Source organism: Ursus arctos, chromosome Y (genome assembly GCF_023065955.2).
Source record: "Ursus arctos isolate Adak ecotype North America chromosome Y, UrsArc2.0, whole genome shotgun sequence".
NCBI lineage: Eukaryota > Metazoa > Chordata > Mammalia > Carnivora > Ursidae > Ursus > Ursus arctos.
This window is the reverse complement of record NC_079874.1, coordinates 30,180,214-30,202,430: the sequence shown is the minus strand read 5'-3', so window position 1 is coordinate 30,202,430 and position 22,217 is coordinate 30,180,214. Positions and strand designations below refer to the sequence as shown.

The following is a 22,217-nucleotide window of genomic DNA, read 5'->3' as shown; positions in this document are numbered from 1 at the left end:
GTGGAGGGCTTTCTGGGAAGGGGAGAAGTGTTTTGAAGTTCTATTTCCCCAACACACACACACACACACACACACACACACACACGGGCTCCAAATTTATTCATTGCAGCCGGCCGCAGAGACGGGGAAGGTACACCAGTGCCAGCCCGGAGAACCATGATCTCGAGAATCTAGGAACATCCCGTACTTGAAGCCCAAGGGGATAAAGCTGGTAGTGTTCTCCTCTGTCTACACGAACACCAACAACCCACTTATGTCTTAGTAAAAGTCTTACACCCATTCTTCTTTTTGTCTCTTTATTCCCATCCACAAAATAAAACGTGACATGCACTCAAGGGAAAAATGCTTTGGGTGACCGCGCACGACATTCTAACATTCGCTGTCTCTGGGGTAAATGCCACCAGTGTGGATGCCAAGAAGAACGGAGTCTCGTGAAGACAGCGCCCCCGGTGGTTGAAAAGTGGGTGTTTTTCTGTCGCAGAGCAAGAGCTGGGTGGCTGGTTGGCATCTGTAAAGGAAAGGATTCCTTTCCCACCCGGGAGCAGCGAGCTCTGTTTGCTGGGTAGTGTGCCTCCTAACGAAAGAGCAGAGAAACCGCTTGCGAATGCAAATGATGTCAGGGCAGGATGCGGGTGACATGCACGGAGGAAGATGGTTTCAGGGCACCCCGGTCATCGTTCCTTATGATTTATGGGAAAACAGCAGCAACGAGGAGATGGGAGCTGAAAGCAAGAAACACTCCAACACACTGTATCCCATCTACAGTGAATCTGCCTTCAAGCCCTTGAATACCAACGTCCGTGGCACGACAGCTAACCGAGGGTGTGCATTGGTTCGGCATGTGGGGTCTTCAGTGACCCCCCCCCCAGACACCGGCATCCTTGGTGTTCTCTTTACCATGGTGTTGAATCCCCGAGATGCTCCCCCTCCATCCCATAACGTCCACATAGACCCCAATGTTGGCTTTGAGTTTGCGCCCCCTCATAACGTTATGTATGAGTTGTCACTCATCACAAACGTAAAACCCCCAAGAGAGACCATCTCGCCGCCGTGCATGGGCCGGAAAGGGAGCTGACTGGGGTCCCCGGAGACCTCTTCCTCCTCTGTCTGTGGGCACAAAGGGCTGGTCGTCACGATGGCCGTCTCGGCTTCGTTCTTGACCAGGTGGACAACTAGGGCGTCTTCCGGGATGCACTCCTGCTCCGCAGCCTCCAGCTTATTCACGTGGGCCACGTTCTGCGTGTCTTTGATCCACTCCTGTGGGGATGAGACATTGCATCGTAAACCCAAGGAAATGCCTCGTGGCGGGTGCCCCCTGGCCAAGCATCCCTGGGACCCAGGCGGCCTCCCTCTGGCGGGCACGCCAATCCCAGGGGAAGAGAAAACGCTTGTGGTCGTGTCTGGCATCTTTGCACGAACCCCATGGTGCTTTTTAGACCTGCCTTTTATTATCGGCCTCGAAGCCTTTTTGCAAAACCTCCATGGCCATCTACACGTGTTAGCGCAAGGAATACGCCTTCTGCGGTGGAGCTTCTCAAGCTCGGTTGTGTTTGCAAGTCGCCTGGAGTCTTGTGGGCGGGGTTATTACTCAGTGGGTCCAAGTGGGCTCCGGAAGCTGCAATTCTAACAAGCCCCCCCCCCACCCCGGGATATTCGCGATGCCAGCGGGAGATGCACCTGGGACAGGGGACTCCACGGGACTCTGTGCCAACAGGGGGAGTGTCCTTGCTCCTGCTCGGGGTCTGCTCTCTCCTGCCCAGCCTCCCCGTCTCCTTCTTCATTTTTTCTGTCCTGAAAACTCTGTTCTTATTCTCTCCCCTCTCCTAGAAAAGGGTCAGGACCCTCCCCGCCACACACAGCACCATAAGGCACTTTGGCCAAAGATTATTTTGAGCGGAAGGCGATTAAAAAAGAAGAACCGTGGGAGGAGCTCTCTGCCTCCCCCCTTTCTGCACAAAACCCTGGGCATAAGTTTCCCTTCACTAAAGATTTCCGTTTGTGAAGGTGTCCTTACAACTGCAGAGACAGCCCTGGCCGCCCCAGAGGGCTTCGGTCTGCGTAACAAACCTCACTCCACAAGCTTTACGGATCATTGTAGCCACCTTCCCACATCGCACCTGCCACCCGGAGGCCCAACCCTCCCTTTTCCTCTGCCCTGTCACTTCTCCAGGCTTTGTCACGCTTTGTTAAAATGGCACAAGTGCCCCTGGGTCTAACCACCTCTTTGGGATTTTCACTTTTTTTTGCAAACCCTCCTCCACCCTCGTGTGAGTATGAAATACGCTTTTTCTTCTGTTAATCTGTCTTTTTCATCGTTTCGATTTGCAGGCCCTGAACATGGAAACTAAGAGAGTAGGGGAAAAATTTTTCCCCTGGTTTTTTTTTTTTTTTTTCTTTTCTCCCCTACGTCTAAGTAGTTTTGAAATTAAACTTGCTCCTGTGGAAGGTGGACTGGTACACACCCTTCCCAAAATAAAGATATGTCCATCCTAACCCCCAGAACCTACAAATGTATACTTATTTGGAAATAGGAACTTTGCAGATGTGACTAATGAAGGATCCGAGATGAGCTCACCCTGGATCAGGGAGGCCCTAAATCCAATGACAGGGATCCTTGTAAGAGACAGAAGAGGAGACACACAGACACAGAGGAGAAGCCACGTGAGGACGGAGGCAGAGATGGGAGGGACGTGGCCACCAGCCCAGGGATGCCTGGAGCCCCAGAAGCTGGAAGAGGAGGAAGGACCCTCCCCTGGAGCCTCTGGAGGGAGCACGGCTCTGCCCCGCCTGGATCTCAGGGGTCCCGCCCCGCCTGGATCTCAGAGACCCTGCCTGTCTGGATCTCAGCAACCCTGCCCCGCCTGGATCTCAGACTGGTCTCTAGAGGTGGGAGGTGATTAATTTCTGTTGTTTCAAGGCTCTGATTAGTGGCAGCACCAGGAAACTTCTGATGCCTTGTCCCGTAAAATCCACGCCACCATCTGCTGAGCTCCTGGGAGTGGGGGCTAGTCCCCTCTCCCTAATTCCCAGCAACTCACAGTCAGCCCTCCGAAAGCATTTATCAAGTGAATGAAATAAGGAGTATCAGCCGTTTAAAAGCGGAAGTTTCGGGTCTGTTTTCAGCTGTGCAGGGGGAACACATTAAGAACACAACTTCCTGGTGAGATGAAAAGGCGATTGGGCTGGAAAATCCCATGAGGGCACAGCTCTCTGGGGCCGACTTAAAGAGAAGCCGCGCTTTGCAACCATCTCTGCACCTTGTCTCTCCCCCCAGGAGAAAACAAAGAAAGCTGTGGTTCTCGGTTCAGAAGAGGCTCACGGGCACGTAAGGAGGAAGCCGGAATAAATGTCGGTTTGAAACACGGTGCGCGGGGAGATATTAGAGTGACAAAGAAATACTGTTGAACGTACACGGGAGGACGGCATTTACCTGGAAGTTACCCTGGTGGGATTCAAAGAGCCCAGGGAAGGTGAATTTGGGATCGGGCACGGTGGGCATGAGGAGCTTCTTAACTCTGAAATGGACATGGAGAGTCTGGTCAGGTGGGCTGGCAACGCCGAGCAGGGCTGTGGACTTTCAAGGGGCTGAGTATGGGGACACAGTCCCCCCTCGGGGATGTAGCACCTGGACAGAACTGTGCCTTCAATGTCAAGGCATGAGCCCCCCCCCCAACTGCCCAGGCACCGTGTTCCCAGCAGCCACCTGACACCTCCCACTGAGAAAGTATGGGGTTACAGGGACAGAAAACCTTTATGCACAATACGGATGCGTGTCACATACGGACTGTTACTTCTGTTTCTTTAATGCAGTGGCCCCACAAAATTCCTAGGTTGAAGTCCTAACCCTCCCTGAGACTTGTGTTTGGAGAATGGGTTTTTCCAGTGGTAATAAGGAAGGTTACGTGAGTCTTCAGGGAGCGGTCTGATGATGATTAGAATACGCTGCCCCAAAATATGCCCCTTGGACCATTGATTATTTGAGGCTGATGGCTATTAAGATAGAGGACACGAAGAAGGAGCTCTCTGTTCTTCCCCACCTGCCTAAAAACAAGGCATCTGTTTCCCATTTTGCAATGGAAATTTCCATTTGTAAAGGCGCCCCCCTCCCCGCTCGATTACCAGGAAGAGGAGAACAAATTTTATCACTGAGATCTTTCCACACAGACAACCTTTCTCTACTGTTAGTTTTGTCTATACATTTCCTAGTCACCTTCTCAGAATTTACCCCCCTGGAGCTTCAGAACCCCTTTTCCTCTGCCTACCCACTTCTCCATGGTCATTACCCTTTGTTAAAGTGGTATATAAGCTCCGAGACTAACTACCTCTTTGGGTTTTCCCTTCCTGTCTGTGACTCCTCCCTGCACATAAAATTATAACATCAATAAAGAAACATGTGCCTTTTCTCCTGTTAGTCTGTCTTCAGTCACTTTAATTCATAGACCCCCGGGTACTGAACTTAAGAGGTTCTTTTTTTTTTTTTTTTAAGATTTTTATTTATTTATTTGACAGAGAGAGAGAGACAGCCAGCGAGAGTGAGAACACAAGCAGGGGGAGTGGGAGAAGCAGGCTACCAGCGTAGGAGCCCGACATGGGGCCCGATCCCAGAACTCCAGGATCAGGCCCTGAGCCGAAGGCAGACGTCTAACGACTGAGCCACCCAGGCGCCCCTGAACTTAAGAGGTTCTAATCTACTAAACTCCTAATCCGATAGGACTGTTGTCTTTATAAAAAGAGAGAGCGATTACAGGGATGCATGTGCTCACAGACAGAGGGGACACAGGCAGAAGACAGCGTCTACACACCAAGGACAGAGGCCTCCGGGGAAATCAACCCTGCCCACGCCTGGATCTCAGCCTCCCAGGCTCCATTACTGGGAGAGGATAAATGCCTGTGGTTTGAGCCTCCCCATCTTTGCTCCTTTGTTACGGCCGCCCTAGGACACCAATTCCAATATAGCTGACTTTCCAACCCTCATTGCTCATAGGGCTTCCCTTGAAGACAAGGGCAAGTGTTAGTGTTTTCCAAGAATCGTGCCCCTCAGTTTCCCTTGGGGGTGGTTTCAGCTCTGTAAAACACCACGCCTGTGACCGGTAGACTCTCTTATCTGATTGCCTCATCTCCTCCCTAGCAGAGCAGCGTTTGGCTGGCATCTATTCGAGCTGGTGAAAGAGAGGAGGTGAAACTGGAAAGGTCATGGGCAACGTGCGAGAATTAAGTGAGGCACCTCTATGCTGTATCGCACTCCAAGGGGACCCTTTGGAGTTGTCCAGCTCACCCTAGCGCAAACCCAGCCTCAGTGCTCCAGGATGGAGCTCCATCGTTCCTGCTGTCGCTACGGAAACCTCATGCTAAGAAGCAAAGATGGTACCCACTACCCTGGGCATCGGTACTCTCACATGTCATTGACAGCCAGACGCCTGGGCACAACGCAAGTCGGTTCACGTAAATATGGAAATCGCGGTGGTTACGTTGTTGTAAGGAAGGTTAGCAAAGAAAACTATTTAATAGAATATTTTGGAGATGCTGTCTGTGGTCTCAGACAATACTGTGTTGATATATCTGTCACGGGATTTAAAAAACAGACAAGCTTCTACGTACAACTCACTTCACCCAACGAATCAGTTTGATAAGCCTCAATAATATTTGAAAGGTGTTTTAAGCACCTGTCACTCTAACACGGTACACGGACACAGCTCAGCGGGGTCTGTGTTTGAAGCAAGCTAACCCCCTGGTAGGAGTTCACCCTCATAAATGCTACTGTCTCTATGAGAGTATTTCTCAATGAAAGCCCCAGGTATCCTTGCATTTTTGGCATTATTTCCCTCAATTTTCTTGTAAGACACTGTTGGCAAAGTGTGTATTGTGGGGGACGTGATGCTCCCCTCTATAGACCTATCAGGTGATTCTCTTTCTCTTTACTTTGTGGACATATGGAAAGCAAAGCTCTCTCTCCCGTGTGAATGACAAGACTGGCGAGAGTCATCCTTACCTCCATACTTTCCATAAAGACAGAAGAAGAAAGAACACGGTCAGCAAGGCAACCGTGCCAGAAATTAAAATGAACTTCGGGAAAAGCTTTTTCTCCTGGCACGAATCTAAAGCAAAAAAGAATGAGTCCTGTCAGTTTTCAAGATGACAGTCAATCAGTCTCCAGCTCCCCATTTGTCTTCCTTTATCAATGGTAATGTCGGAGCAAATTTTGATTTTGGTGGGAAGTAACCTGGAAAGAGAGATGGTGTCTCTGGACAGGCACACATCACTGCAGGAGGTGGGTAGGTAGACTCAACACACTGCTCTCAGGTACTTGTGTTGCCAAGGGTGTTTGAGGACACTGAGGCTTGTTTTTGGCTATCATCTGTCTGTCTGTGTGTCTATCTATCTATCTATCTATCCATCTATGCAACCATCCATCCATCCATCCATCCATCATCTATCTATCCAACTATCTGTCCATCCATCCATATCTATCTATTCATCCATCCATTCAACCATCCATTATTCTATCTGTCCATCTATATCTATCAGTCTGTCTATCTATCCGTCCATCATATCTATCTATCTATCTATCTATCTATCTATCTATCTATCTATCTATCACCTAGCCATCTATCCACTCACCCACCCATCCATCATATTTATCTATGTATCTATCCATCCATCCACTCATCCATCCATTTATATTTATCTGTTTATCTATCAACTATCATTTATTTACCTATCTATCATTATCTGTGTATCTATGTCATCTATCATCTATTTGTATATCTATAATCTATGCCTGTATCACTGTAACAACATTCATAAATAGTCCTTATTATCATTGCTGCTGTTAATAAAAATGAAAATGAAAATTAGCCCAACAAGGTAGGCAGCCTGGAGAGAGAAACAATTGCTTTCAAATTGATCTCTGAAGGAGGAGGTGAGGTCATTCATTTTTAGGTGCCCCTAATCCTCTCTCCCCCAAAAGGCAGGGTGCTGGCCCATGTGCAGGCGTGGTGCTGCTGTGTGGCAAGCATTACCTCTCAGCTGTCCCCTCTGCTGGTGTGTCACCTCTGACCAGTCACTTGGGTATGTGTCAGGGCCGTAGCTGGACTCCATTGTCTTCACTCTGGCCCGAAAGAAATAACATTTCTCAGCATCCAAGCCATCTGTCGTAATATTGCAGGTTTCTCCCTCCTTGGACTGAAGAAAAAAGCAAACACAGTGATCAGTGACGTGACCTAAACTCTTTATCTTTGTACTAGGGAGTCACATAAGATTCCTACTTTTCAGCATTCACACTCTTGTTGCACTTCCTCTGTCTGCCTAGCACAAAAAAACAGCAAAAACACGCAGCAACAATCTCTACACGCCCCTCCGAGAAGAAACAATCCTTTGTAACAGATACTACCACAGATGCTTTTAAGAATTACTTAGTGAAAACTTACTCCTTAAAAAAAAAAAAAAAAAGTAATTTTTTTTTTGTATGAATACAAAAGTAATTCAAGCTTACTTTGGAAAGTTTAGAAAACATACACACATACAAACACACAACAAAAAAACATAAAAACTTTCTTTATTTGAGCTCCATGATATCATCACTGTTAACAACTTGGTATTCTTTCTTTCCTTCCAGGAGTATTCCTAGAATGCAATGGTTTACTGTACACATTGCTTTTATCACTAAATATCTTTTATATCTAAAAATATCTTTTATCACTAAAGCACTAACATGTGACTCCTAAATATTTTATCGTACAAATGTACCATCATTTATTTTATTATCTTCCTATTGTATGGCATATAGGCCTCCAATGCTCTGTGTTTATTTTAGATGATGATTCAATAGATGTCTCTGTGTATAAAACCTCATACACATTTTGAATTCTTTCCTTAGGATCAATTTCTAAAAAGGGACCGAATAGATCAGAACTAGGACAATTGATAAATTCTTAAAGTTTGTTAATGCTCAACCTCCTTGACCAATAACACCTTTTATTATTAGCATGCTCCCCTTAGGTGAACTCCGGTACCCACCTATTGCTTTAATTTGTATTACTTTGATGAGTTTCATCAAATTTCATTTCAGTGATGCATTGTACTAGACCCAGCAATAGGTCAGCTTTTTCTCTTTTCTGAAAGGTCCCCCATCCCCGCTTCGGTTACATACAAGAGGCTTACAATGCTATTCTCATTTTTATCCCTATTGCTGCATTTTATTGCGCTATTCCCAGATTTGGGGGCATGTCACATAGGTAACGCATACACTTATGGTTTGCCTCCTCCTACACAATGTACATCTTGGGATTCCCATCTGATGACAGATCTCCTTGCTATCTCCACAGATGTACCTGGTCCAGACGCTAGTGAACATAATAATAATAAGAGTAATAAGAGTGAGTAGTAGGTGGGAGCCTAGTGGTAAGAGTAGTAAGAGTACCCATAGTAAGAGGGAACGTACTCAATGCCTTTCATGTGTTATCACTTCCATCCCCAGGTTGCCCTAGTTACGTGCCATTATTATGTCCTCTATGCTTGGGACATAGTAGACACTTAATTAGTACATCTTGAATGAATGTTAAAGGAAGTCCCTCCTAACACCTGTACACATGGCAGATATCGACTGTCCTGGGCCGAGATGTTGAGTTATACGCACCCGGCTTTAGCTTCCCCTACTCTTTGGATGGTGCCGTGCGATATGGTGCTTCTGATTGACCTCATTATCCAAGTGTGCAGAGCTCGATGGACACAGGTGTACTTGCAGAATTGTGGGAACACTGAATCCTGGGATTGGCAGGGAGCTCATAGTCCAGGTAGCTTAAGCACTTTTGCCGTGCTAGACTCTACTCTTTAGGAGAGCCCCTTCAAGCCAACTTCAGACTTTCCTTGGGCACCTCCAGGAATGGGCACCTCACTGTACATGATTTGGGTGATGCCATCTGCTCTCTGCAGATTTTGCCCATTGGTTCTGCTTTTGCAAGGAAGTTAATCCCTTGTTCATACGGTGGTCATTTGATTATTGGAAGACAACTGTGAGCCCCTGGGTCATTGATATTCACACAATTTTAACTCATTCCATAGATTGCCCATATACTCAGAACCAGAAAGGGTTCTCATGTGTTCAAAAGGCATACAAAGAGGGGTGTATGGTACAGGGTGTGATGATGGTGGATTTTATTTGTCAACTTGGCCAGATTTGGTGTCCAGTTTTTTAATCATGTGCCAGCCTAGGTGTTACTGTAAAGTTATTTTTATGATTAATGGTTTTAGTCAGCCAACTTTAGCTCAGTCTATAATGTGGGTGAGCCTTACTCCATCCATTAAAGGCCTTGACAGGACAGAATGGAGTTTCCCAGAGAAGTCTCAAGACCATAATGGAAACCTGTCTGGGTTTCCAGCCTGCTGCCCTCCTGAGACTTGCCTGTCCCTATAATCCCATAAGCAATTCCTTAAAATAAATGTCAACATCTGTCTCTGTGTCTCTCCATGTTTCTCTCAGTTACCACCTGGGGATTCTCGCTTACACTTGCCCTGAGAAGAAGATGCCATCCCGCTCACCTGCCACTCAGTGTCAAACATACTCTTGTACTGGATTTCATAGAGGAGACGCTTGTAGGGCAGATCAGAGCAGGTCACCGTGATGGCTTCCTGATGCCACTGGAAGTTCAAGTCTTTCGGGGAGCTGGGTTTCACTAAGACGGAGAGACAACAAAATGATCACCACCTCTACAAAGGTAAAGATTCCACGTGTCTAAAATTATAGTGGTCAGCTTGCGTAGACTCATATTCTTCTGCCTGCAGGAATCCTTCCATCAATACTTTATTAGATTGGGGTGGGGGGATATTGGTCCTTATTACACCTACAGCAAGGGTTTTAACCAGAGCTCCAAGGACCTGCATGTGTGTCGTGAAAGGAACTCTTCAAGGTTGTGTGAAAAATTTCTATGTATCTGTTATGGGATGAGTACTGTCCCCCTAAAGAAAGATATATGTTGAAGTCCTAGCCCCCATATCTCAGAGTATTACTGCATCTGGGATCATTACAGGTATAATTATTAAGAAAAGATGGGTTTTACTGGAGTAGGGTGGATTCTGATCTTATATCATTGGTGTCCTCATAAAAGGAAACACAGGCACATGAACGGAGAAGGACATGTGAAGATAGAAGTATAGACGGCGCTGACGCTTCTCCAAGCTAAGGAACACCAAGAGTTGCTAGCAGCCACCAGAAGCCAAGAGAGAGGCACGGAACAGATCATCCCCCAGACCTCCAGAAGGAACCAGCCCTGCCCACACCTTGATTTCAGATGCCTGGGGTCTTCTTAACTGTGGGAGGGCAAATTTCTCTTGTTTTAAGCCACGCATTTTGTAGTAATTCATTGCAGTAGCCCCAGCAAACTAAAAGGAAGACAGAACATGGGAAATGTCACATGGGACTCCCTTCTAGAAAGTGAACACTTTTGTGAGTTAAATGGTGTCCACCAACAAGTATGTTCAAGTCCTCATCTCTCGTCCCGTGAATGTGGCTTTATTAGGGAATAAGGTCTTTGTAGATATAATCAAGATAGGATGAGATCATTGTGGATTAGGGTGGCCCTAAATCCAAGAACAAGTGTCCTTAGACAGAAGAGGAGAGACACAGACACAGGGGAGAAGCCACGTGAAAATGGATGCAGAGACAGGAGGGACACGGCCACGAGACCAGGGATGCCTGGAACCCCAGAAGCTGGAAGAGGCAGGAAGGACTCTCCCTGGAGCCTCTGGAGGGAGCAGCCCTGCCCTGCCTGGATCTCAGGGGTCCCGCCCCGCCTGGATCTCAGACTCTGGTCTCCAGAGCTAGGAGATGATTAATTTATGTTGTTTCAAACCATCTGGTTTGTGCTCATTTTATTTGAACAGTATTTTTTTAACCCTGGATAGACAGCCAAGCTTGAACACTCCTAAGAAAAACCAATGGGGTGGTTTGGAGTGTAAGAGGGTGCTTTTCTCTCTCTCTCTGTTGGAGGGCAGAGTGCCATGCCACATCTTTGCCCAGTGTGTTCAAGATGGATTTTCTAGAAGACCAGTCTCTTCTAAGTTGGAGTAGGAAAGGAGCACTTGGCGATGAGTTCATTTTGGTACTTACAGTACGCGCTGATCCACTGGCACTTGGTGAGAAGGAGATGTGTTCCATTTCTGATGGAAAAGCACAGAATTTCATCCTTTTTTGCCTCCAGGAAGCATCCAGCAGTGTGACTTTGCTGAAGAATATAGTTGGAGCATTGGCTACTGGTCTCATCACTGCTTAATCTGTGGTTCAAAAAGAGAACCACTCAGCCATAGTCTTTGAAAAGAACATCTTCACACATCTACTAGCCACTCCTTTGCTCCACATGTCTGCCATGGACTCAGACTGGGGACCCCTTTCACTCGCTTCAAGCACCCTTTCTTACAAGTACAGCAAGAACTGTCCAAACAGAAAAGTATCCCCTCTCTCTAAAGGTTAAGCTCCTTGAATGTCCCCTGTAATGGGTTGAATGGTGGCTTTCCAAAAGGCATGTTCATGTATTAATCCCTGGAGTGTGTGAATGGGACCTTATTTGGAAATACAGTCTGGACAGATACGATTAAAAGAAAGATACCGAGATAACAGCATCTTGCGTTACAGTGGGTCCTAAATCCAATGACACTGTCCGTATAAGACACACAATGCAAGACACAGACACAGAGGAGAAGCCACGTGAGGACAGAGGCAGAGATGGGAGGGATGTGGCCACCAGTCCAGGGACGCCGGGAGCCCAGAAGCTGGAAGAAGGAGGAAGGACCCTCCCCTGGAGCCTCTGGAGGGAGCACAGCTCTGCCCCGCCTGGATCTCAGTGGTCCTGCCCCGCCTGGATCTCAACAGCCCTGCCCCGCCTGGATCTCAGACTTCTGGTGTCCAGAGCTGGGGGAGGATGTATTTCTGTTGTTCCAAGCTGCTCAGTATTTGTTGCAGGAACCCCAGAAAACGAATACAAGTACAGTTTGACTTGCAGAATAACCAGGCCCCGGATTTGAGGAGGCACTTTGATAAGGATATACCAAGATTGGAGATCTCCCTGAAGCTTCCTACAATATTAAGAAAAAACATGGTGCCCATTTAAGACCCATTTAGGCTCCGTCCTTAAGTCCTCAAATCCAAGCGGTGACTTGATGCTGAAGTGACTTACCTGTGTGACCGCCTAGAAAATGCAGCACTTTTTTTTAGGCTTATTTTCCCAGCCAGTTCACCTGGAAATGTCCCCCTTGGGTACACTTTCCCATTTGTCTCATATGTTATCAAACTGCAAAGACTCAATCACACATCACACATCTCCCATTCACAGAATTGAGACTAAATTAATGGGGAATCCTTTCCTCCCACATTTATACTCATGTCTTCGAGTCTGTAAGACCAAAAAAAAAGGCCATCATAGGGAGACCCATTTTTGGAAGGTGGCTGCTGGTAAGGTGGCGTGAAAAGTCTCAGAAGGTTAACCTTTGCCATGGCTGCATAACATGTTTCGAGGGAACAGGGCTCTGGTTCGAGGTATCGGTTGAGACGTTGCAAATGGTTCTGGATGAAAAAATACCTTCTGGATGTCCTGGTAAGAATCTAGGTGGTTTTGAGTGTGACTCAGTCATCACTTGGTTAGGAGGTTTGGGGATCTGTGGTTGCGGTTGTGGTGAGGGCCCAGGACTAACAGAATACACACAGTCACACTTGCATGTTCTGATTCTTCACAGCTTCACTGTCTGGCCCTCCCAACTGCCAGTGTCTCAGAGCCCAGCGCATGGTGTTCCCGTCTTCGGGGCACTTACTTGTAGAGGAAAGTCAAGTTTGTCCCAGGGTATTTGCTTGCATTCCACGTAACCTGCACAACTTCAAAATTAAAGTTGATGATCTGAGGGTGCAATGCTGCCTCTGGGTAAAAAGAGAGAAATAGAGGACCTTTTGAGGCAATGCTGAAAACGGTTGGAAATTTGTCAAAGGACATCAGCACTTCTGTCATAAGAATAATTGAATGCTTTAAAGGGACAGAGGAAATCAAGATGTTCAGAAAACAAGCCAGGCGTTGATTATGTCAGTAAGACCTGGAGGATATATAACGTTTGCTCAGGACAGAAGCATAAGTCAGCAGCAAGATTACAGCTGCTTTTCTTCTTATGTTTGCAAGAGATAATGACCATTAATTGGTATGACGAGCAGCTATTGAGTATCGGCTGTGTGTCTGATGACATCAACTTTTGTGGACACATGGGGGGAGCATTAGATACTGTCCCCCATCCACCAAGCTCACTGTCTCACTCAGAACACCACATATGACAAGTTGAAAAAAGCTCACAGACAAATGAGTCCTCTGGTCTTTGCTTTTCAAGTGACCGGGGCTTGGGTACTTTTGATTTTCACAGATGTCTCGGTTAGTCATTGTGAAAGTAGTTGATGAGTGTATTGTAGGATTGAGCAACTATGCTGTGATGCTGTGGGTAACAAGAGGCAAGTTTCCAACTGTCAAGAAGGGAGTAACAATTTTGGGAATATGGAAGGCTAGAATGAACCCAGTGGTGTTGGGTTAGAAGTGGAGGTATCAGGATAGGTAGATAGATGATTGATAGATGATAGATAGATAGATGATAGATAGATAGATAGATAGATAGATAGATAGATAGATAGATAGATGAGAGAGAGAGAGAGAGAGAGAGAGAGATAATAGACATAGATGGATTAGGTAGGTAGATAGATAGATGATGGATAGATAGATGATGGATGGATGGATGGATGGATGGATGGATGGATCACTGGACATATTTCTAGCACTCAGCAGGCTGTGGGTGAAAGGAAGGTGAACAGATACATGTCCACAAATGCTGAGAAGGAGAGTCTGGAAGTCCCCAGGTCAGGAACTCACACTCCACATTCAGTGCTGGGTTCAGCCCCCCAACCCATTAAACAGGAGGTAAATACAGGTCCTGGCCTTAGCTCTGTTTGCTCAGCTCTCCTGTGGGGTCTCTGGGCTGGATGGTTTGGCCTGCTGAACATTCATGGGGTTACATCCCACTTCATGGTCTGGAATTAACCACGCTCTCTCATCATGGCCTCTCAGCAATCCAAATCCAATCTTGTATTGCCCTTACATATTTCTCAAGACCTCCAACCAATATTTTCATGCAATTGGCCAATGACTATCAACACTGTGAAAATGAACAAAGGCCACCCAAATGAACACAAGCAGAAGACATTTATCCAAAGCTTGCTGTACCCGGGAGTTGAGGACCATCGCTTGCATTTGGCTGAGACTCAAAGGCAGACAGAGGAGTGAGAGAGCACCATAGTGGGATGGGGGAATGAGGGGGTGGGAGGAGGCTCAGATTTGTCCTGATGGGGGCTGTTGGCACAGGGGGAGCTGTGGGTGGTTCACTGGCAGCAGGGTGTCCGGCGGGATTGGTTAGATGAAAAAACCATAATTGGTTTTTCGTGGTTGGTTCAGAGTTGAAAGGTGGGATGAAAATTAGGGAAGTTGTCAGGTATTAACTGGAGGGGCAGGTTTCCTGGTCAGGTTGCCACACGTTGTGAATCAGAGTTCTGTTTTCCTAGATTTTTTGGCCATTGTCCATGTGCATATTTTGTCTCTCAGTTTCCTGCATTTTGGCAATCTGACTGCCATTCGTTGAGACCCCAACGAGTCCTCTCTGTGCTGTTCTCAGCTATGTTTAGTCTCTTCTTTTTCCAATCTGGTTGATGCCCCCATGTCACCCATCATGCCCAGCCCTGTGCTCAACACATAGAAAAACATTCAGGAAAGGTGTGCTCAATTGGCAGCAAATAGAGAAGTGGAACTCTTTGTGAATAATCCCATTATGGGACTCTGGTGGGGCGCCTGGGTGGCTCAGTCGGTTGAGCATCGAGCTCTTGGTTTCAGCTCAGGTTGTGACCTTGGGGTTATGAGATCGAGTCCCACGTCAGCCTCTGTGCTCAACGTGGAGTCTGCTTCTTCCTATCCGTCTGCTCCTCTCCTCTCTCTCTCTCTCTTTCTCAAATAAATAAATATAATCTTAAAAAAAAAAAACATAATGGGACTGAGGCTCTATCCCAACTTCTGAAAATAAAAGGTAGATGGAAGGGGCGCCTGGGTGGCACAGCGGTTAAGCACCTGCCTTCGGCTCAGGGCGTGATCCCGGCGTTATGGGATCGAGCCCCACATCAGGCTCCTCTGCTATGAGCCTGCTTCTTCCTCTCCCGCTCCCCCTGCTTGTGTTCCCTCTCTTGCTGGCTATCTCTGTCAAATAAATAAATAAAATCTTTAAGAAAAAAAAAAGGTAGATTGAAGGATATAAATGTTCTTTGAGCTTTTAAGGAAGACTTTCTAATGCCCAAGGTGTACGGAATACTTCTGTTCTGTGCTGACCATTGTTCCTGACGGAACTGATCACAAATAGATGATCTCAACCTCGACCCACTGGTTCCAGAAATAGAGAAAAGAGATGTCGGGAAGGACGTCCTCGCTTCTGGGAATCCCTGACCTTCAGAAGAGGAACTCTTTGGTGAGTACCTTCCAGGCTCTGAAAGGGAGGGAAGGGTACAGCTCAGTCCTCAGCAAACATTATGTTAGATCTTTGGACCTCTGTCTGTGGAAAATGTCTAATGGATAAAGCCAGACACCCCAGGGCACCAGCAGGAAAGGAGAAATGTTCTTGTGCTTCACTTCCTCCCCCACATGCTGAGTCAGCTGCAGGGACAAGAGGCACCTTGGTCAGACTTGAAAAGGGGAGAGAAAAGGAAGTCACCATGTTTCTGTTGCGTCTTTGCTAACTGCTCAGAATGGATTCGGACATTCCTCTCGAGTCTAGGTGAGGGACCTGGGGGTTCTCGGTTTTGGGGTTCTCGCCACTGAGGTGTGGGCAAGACTTCTCTGAGACGAAGGAAAGCATGGAAGGTGTCCCGCTGATCCTACAAAATGTTTTCATGTAGCACAGTATTTCTCTTGAAGTGAATTCTTCAGTCGGGCGTGAAAGGAGGGCCAAGATTAGCAAGCCATTCGTAAAGACTTGGGTGCGGTTTGCAAAATAGAAAGGGAACTTTTGCTTACGCATTTGGTCCTCACCCCTGCCCTGCCCTGTACCTTGTAAGGGCAAATCGAAATTTAAAAATAAAACATCTGGGGATCTGGGTGGCTCAGTTGGTTGTGCGTCTGTCTTCCGCTGAGGTCATGATCTCAAGGTCCTAGGATGGAGCCCATAGTTGGGCTCCCAACTCATCAGGGAGCCTGCTTCTCCCTCTGCCCCTCTTCCCCCACTCGTGCTCTCACTCTCTCACTCCCTCTCTCTCTCAAATAAATCAGTAAAAAATATTTTAAAAAATAAAAGACTTACTTCTTCCTGTTAAAAATAAAAAGGGTGCCTGCCTGGCTCAGTCTATGGTATGGGACTCTTGACCTTGGGGTGGTGAGTCTGACCGCACACTGGGTCTTGAGATTACTTTAAAAAATTAATAAAATACCTTTTAAAAAAATAAAATAAGGGTTGCCTGTGTGGAGCAGTCGGTTAAGCGTCTGACTCTTGATTTTGGCTAGGGCGTGATCTCAGGGTCATGAGATCGAGCCCCATGTCAACTCCACATTGAGCACAGAGTCTGCTTGAGATTCTCTCTGCCTCCCCCTCTGCCCCTCCAGGTCATGCTTTCTCTCTCTAAAATAAATAAATCATTAAGAAAATAAATAAAATCATAAATAAAATAAAATAAAATAAAATAAAATAAAATAAAATAAAATAAAAAAGGAAGAGATGTTTCCCCTCCCTTTCTTGGAGAATTTACTTGAGGAAACTTCTAAGATCTTCCTCCATCTCTTTGACATGCATCCCAATCCTTTTAAAAGTTAATAATCTATTTCCCCAGATTTAGGACCCAGGAATATCTTTCTCAGACCCCGAAGCCAACTCTCTGAAATGCAAATACCAAGGAATGTGATGTTCCAGGTCCCAACCTCTGTGTGAGGGTAAGTCTGGCTCCAAGTTATAAAACAATGTCTTGTCGTAAAGATAGGAGTTGATTTTTCCATTGGATAAAACCAATCAGCTGACACTGACCGTCACTCCAATTACCCGGTGAAATTGGGGAGAACTCCGTGCGACAAACGGCGCTGAGGGGTCTCCCACTGGAGGACTGGTTATTGTGAATCCCCAGAATATGCCTGTGGTGGGTGGTGTCCACGAGCTCTAAAAATAAGGTTTCTGTGTTTGCAGATCTCTTGTCTTTGCAGATCTCTTTGGTGCATTATGCGCGATGAGTATTGCATTCTGGTTAAATGCTGATTTAATAATACAGTGGTTTTTCTCGCTCTTCCACCTTCGGATGAGACTTCTGGGTTAGCAAACGATTTTGTTTCTTGTTAAATTTCCCCAACAGGGTCAGGTGCACCCGCATCTCTCCAGGAACAGGCCTAGCTCCCAGGCTGCGGGTCTATCTGTTATTAGTAATCTTGGTGGCACTGTTTCTCCTAAGCAAAGCCATCTCATTCTTGGGATCTCAGGGGCCCCATCTTTGCATGTCAACTCTTTAACCAAAAGGAACGCAGGGACACGAGAACTGCTCTTCCCCACAGTTGTTGCTCAGAAAGCACGTGCTGATTTTACGAGATAAGATGAATTTATTTGGTCGTGTCGAGAGGCAAAGACATAAAACTGCAAATTGTACCAGAGAACCCATAACGCAGGCAGCCCTAGTAATAGAAGTGGTCTGTATGGAGAGAGAAGGAGGCAGAGAAAGATCCTCGGGACACTGATTACCAGACTTCATCAATAGTTCACTTGTATTCAAAATCCCCACTTTTGCGAAAAGCCCCACAGGCACTACATGGTGGGACCAGGGGATGGGGAGGGTATGGGAGTCAGCGTTTCATGGGGACAGAGTTTCAGTTGGGGAAGATGAGAAGGTTCTAGAAACGGGTGGTAGGGATGGTTGCCCAACCCTGTGAATGTACTTAATGTCACACTGACCTACACACTTAAGAAAGATTAAGATGGAACATTCTATAGTTTATCATGATTTTTTTAAAAACAATAAGCAACTTAATTTTACAAAAAATTGTATCTACCATCACTTTTTAAAAAGAATAAGCAACTTAATTTTGAGAAAAAACAAATTGTATCTGGCCACGTAATTTTACCATATTTCTTAAAGTCATTGCTCATGGTGTAGACTTGGAACCCTCAGATCACGACCTGAGCCATCAGCGAGAGTGGGATGCTCAACGGGGTGAGCCACCCTGGCGCCCCTGCTCCAGATTCTAAAAAGCTGTGTCTTTGGACAGACACGCCGTGGTCCATCCACAGGACGGCGTGTCATTCAGCCACGAGAAGAAATAAAGAACCCACTTGTCCTAGAACGTGGCTCAAGTATGAGAACACGCGGCCGAGTGGCGGACGCCGCAGACAAACGGCCACGTACTGGGATGACACCATGGATAGGAAACGTGCAGAAGAGGGAAATTCACAGACACAGAAAGCAGGTTAGCGGTTGTCGGGGGCTGGGGACGGATCGGGAGGGGGGAGGGCAGGACTCGCGGGGATCGCGTTTGCTGTGGGGATGATGGAAATGTTCTAAAACTCGTTGCATAGCTCTCCGAATCTAGTAAAAAGCATTGAATGCCTTAAATGGATGAATTATTTCCCAATATAGCTGCTTACAAAAAAACTAATGAATAAAAGACACAAAAAACAACGACAACGAAATGTCGTGTTTCACTTTCTTGCCCTGCCCTGGCTGGTGTGGATTCTCTCCCTTGACGGAGATCTTTTCCGCCAACACTGATAAGCAGGGTCCCCCCCTCCCGCCACAAAGGTCTTGCAATGGGAACCTGTTGTCACCAGCAGCTCCCCAATGTCAAGGACCCAGCAGATGTTTCCTAAAGTTGCCTTTGATTCCGTAACCCTCCCAGACCTGCACAAAATCTGGAGCCCAGCGCATCGGCACATAGGGGGTCTTCCCCCTGCAGCTGCATGATTGAAGCACCAACAATTTCCTTCCCAGCCGCAAGACCCACATCTCCGTTAACTACACACGGAGACAGACAGAAAAGATGATTTATGACCCACACAAATTTGCTACTGGGACTTTGGCTGTCACCAGGGGACTGTGCACCCAAATAGTGTTGGGTATTTCTGGGGTTGGTACGCAAGGTCCGATCAAAGCAGCGGGTTGCGTGGGGCGGGGGGAAACCACGGAATGCCCAAGCTAGACAGCGTTGTGTAAAATCCTCGGTCACTTCCCATTTCTCTGGGGGTTGCACACCTCGAGGTCAAGAACATGGAGACAAGAATAAAGGCGACAGGGACCCGCGGCGTGAGTCAGGTGAGAGGGTCTGAATCATTCCTGTCTGTCCTAAATGCCAGGGCACTGAGCTCGAGAAGGGGCGAAGTAAGATCCCCAAAGACAGGCAGGTGCTTGACGGGATGGGAAGCCCCATGCCCGCGCCTCCCAGGGGACTTGTCTGCTCGAAGGAAGTTGGCCGAAACTACACCATCGCCGAGCCCTGCCCCATGCCGACAGGGTCCCCGGGTAGCAGAGTGACGTCCGGTGAAGCCGTGCAATAATTCTGGAAAGAGGAGCATGACTAATTGTGTCCTTGAGACTGTCTCTCTCTCTCCCTCTTTCCTTCTCTCTTTACTATGCAGCTGACATGCTGATCCACTCAAATGCAAAGACAGCGACACGGTGGGGTGTCACCCTCCTGGCCCATCCCCACCTGGACCCGTCTGGAATCCAGCTCATGCCTGTCGGTCACGTCCTTCCCGGCCACCCGACCCCGTTCGGGCTCCCCTTCTTCCTCTGGTTCTCCACTCCGGCTGGGACCCGGGTTCCCACATCTGCATTACACAGACACACCTCCCTGCTTAGAGATCTCTCCCCCCCATGACGGGGACGCTGCTGACAACTGGCTGTGCGCACATCCACGAAGACCCTATTTCCAAATAAGTTCCCGTGGGGAGGTTCCAGGGGGTCGGACTTGAAGATCGGAGGGGTCCCGGCTGAACCCACAACAGGAGGGTGCATGACATGTAGGATATAGGGATGGCAGTCGCAAGCACCCATGCTCCTGAGATACCCCATGCTTGGTGTGCAAACGCAGGTAGACGTGTGTTCACAGCGGTCCCGCATGTGTCTGGGCCTCTTTGTGTTTGTGGAGGACTTGGACTCAGGACTCCCTCTGAGGCTCGTGCAGACTCAGCAACATGGCAGGCGGGGATGAAAGCCAGGGTCCTCCCACCTCCTTGGAGCAGAGGCAGCCTGATGCCGGGTCTGTGTCCCTCCCGTCGCGGAAGGAGGCAGGTGCACAGGGAAACCTTCTGCAGCCGCCCAGCCCCCCAGACCACGGACCTGGAGATGTGCCCCACAGGAATGCATTCAGGGGCACCAGGAAGGTCAGATAACCTTCGCCTTGCACTCCCCTCCTTGCCTCCCACTCTAACCCAGTGTCTGCTGAGTGTGGGGGGAGCATAGGCCAATTAACAGCAGACACCACCATTGAAAGAAAAAGCAAGCAAACCACAGACACGGTTCACAAACTGAACAAGGCCTGGTGTTTTCTAAGAAGTTACTAGAATGCTCTACGTTGGCTCCTTGAATTTAGACACATAGAAAAAATAAAATAAAACCGAACAAGGTACTAGAAAGGCTTCGAGTGTGTTGGGCACCTCTGTGTGTGCATGGTCCATCCACGCACCTGCTCACAGGTCAGAACCCAGAACTGGTCTACACCGTGCTTTTCTGCATATATCTCCAAGTCTGGGGTGTCAGGGAGGGAGGCAGGGATGTCAGGAAATCACCAGGGTCCCCGGGAGGTACAACACAGGTGCAATCCATCATGGGTCCACCTGGATGGCTGGCACGTGGACGCTGTGCTCTCAGCCTGTGACAAGGGGCTGATGGGTGTGGCACGGAGTTTGGGAATCAATCAGGTTACAGCCAGTGTGGCCCCCGCCTGGGGAGACCCCCACATGCACTCCCCCAGACTCCTGGGGGTGTCTGCTGGAACCCCGATGCGCCATCATGAGACTCTAGCAAATGGGGTGGGGGTCTACGGAGCCTTGCAAACCCCGTAGGCAAGAAGCCAGCTCAGAAACACAAGGGTGAACGTGCAGTGACGTGAGGGGACACTTCACTGACGGGAAGTCCCTGAGCCTCCATCCCCGGCTCCCCTCCGAGCCACCCTCACGCTGGGAAATCCAATCAGACCTCCTCGTGGGGTGCGAGACCTGCCCCACCATCCCGGCTGCAGCTGAGTCTCTCCCATGTTCCCATCTGCCTTCTCTCGCGGGGCTCGTGTTAGCAAAGTATATCCCAGGACCATGCAGCCTGGCAGTCATGTTCTGGAAAGAAAAAAACCCGGGAACAGGCTCCGAGAACACACAGCAAGGTGGGAACTTGGGATCACTTCCAGGAGGCACCACCATGGGCTTCAAGGATGACCCCACAGATGGACGGCTCTGAAGCCCACAGCTGGGGCGGAAGGAGGGGACCGACGCCCTCAGCTTTCCCGGAGGGGACACGAGCTCGTCATGGACAGATCCATAGTCAAACAAAACGCCTTTGAGCTCTTGCACGGGACAAACGAGAGTGAAACCACCCAGGGTCTCAACGCAGCAGACGCTGGGCTCCTGTGTTCACTCATTTATTTTTCATGCATTTGAACCGAATGCATTCAAACTCGAACCATCACAAGCCCTGTGCGAACAGGCGAGCTCAGGTTTGCAGAGACTTGGAAATCTGAGCTAACTCTTTGTTACTGTTACAAAAGAGCAAATGAAAAATAATACAGTTGCAAAAGAGAAACAGAGAAACACAGAAACGTAAGAAGGAAGGAAGGAAGGAAGGAAGGAACGAAGGAAGGAAGGAAGGAAGGTTGAAATAAAGAACATTTTATCCACACAAGTGGGCACATCTACTGACATCGCTTACCCGGTGCCGAGTCCTCGGAAACGATCACGTCGGCCAGCAGGAAGAGGGCTGCAGGCGCCCAGGGCAGACACGCCGTCCACATGGTGGCACAGACACACGACAGGGTGAGCAGAAGGGCCGTGCCGTCATGGCTCATGTGCAGAGCTTACCCTGGTTTTAAAGAGTGGAACAGAAACAAGGAAATGACAACGGGAAACAGAGTCAATCTTTACTTAAAACGATGACTCTCGTTTAAAAAAAAAAAACCAACCATGACAAAAAAGCAAGCTCACTTTTGCCTACACAC

General features: G+C 47.9%; 1 protein-coding gene across 1 annotated transcript; it reads right to left on the bottom strand.

Annotated features, from left to right (window-relative positions):
* Positions 1–981: 981 nt before the first annotated feature.
* On the bottom strand, positions 982–22,013 carry LOC130544290 (cytokine receptor-like factor 2). Its single transcript, XM_057315365.1, has 8 exons — positions 21,932–22,013; positions 12,799–12,901; positions 11,105–11,268; positions 9,538–9,671; positions 7,020–7,182; positions 5,990–6,095; positions 3,431–3,515; positions 982–1,257 (listed from the first exon to the last, which is right to left on the bottom strand). The coding sequence occupies exons 1-8, from the start codon at positions 22,011–22,013 to the stop codon at positions 982–984; spliced, it is 1,113 nt and encodes a 370-aa protein (XP_057171348.1).
* Between the last annotated feature and the right edge of the window lie 204 nt (positions 22,014–22,217).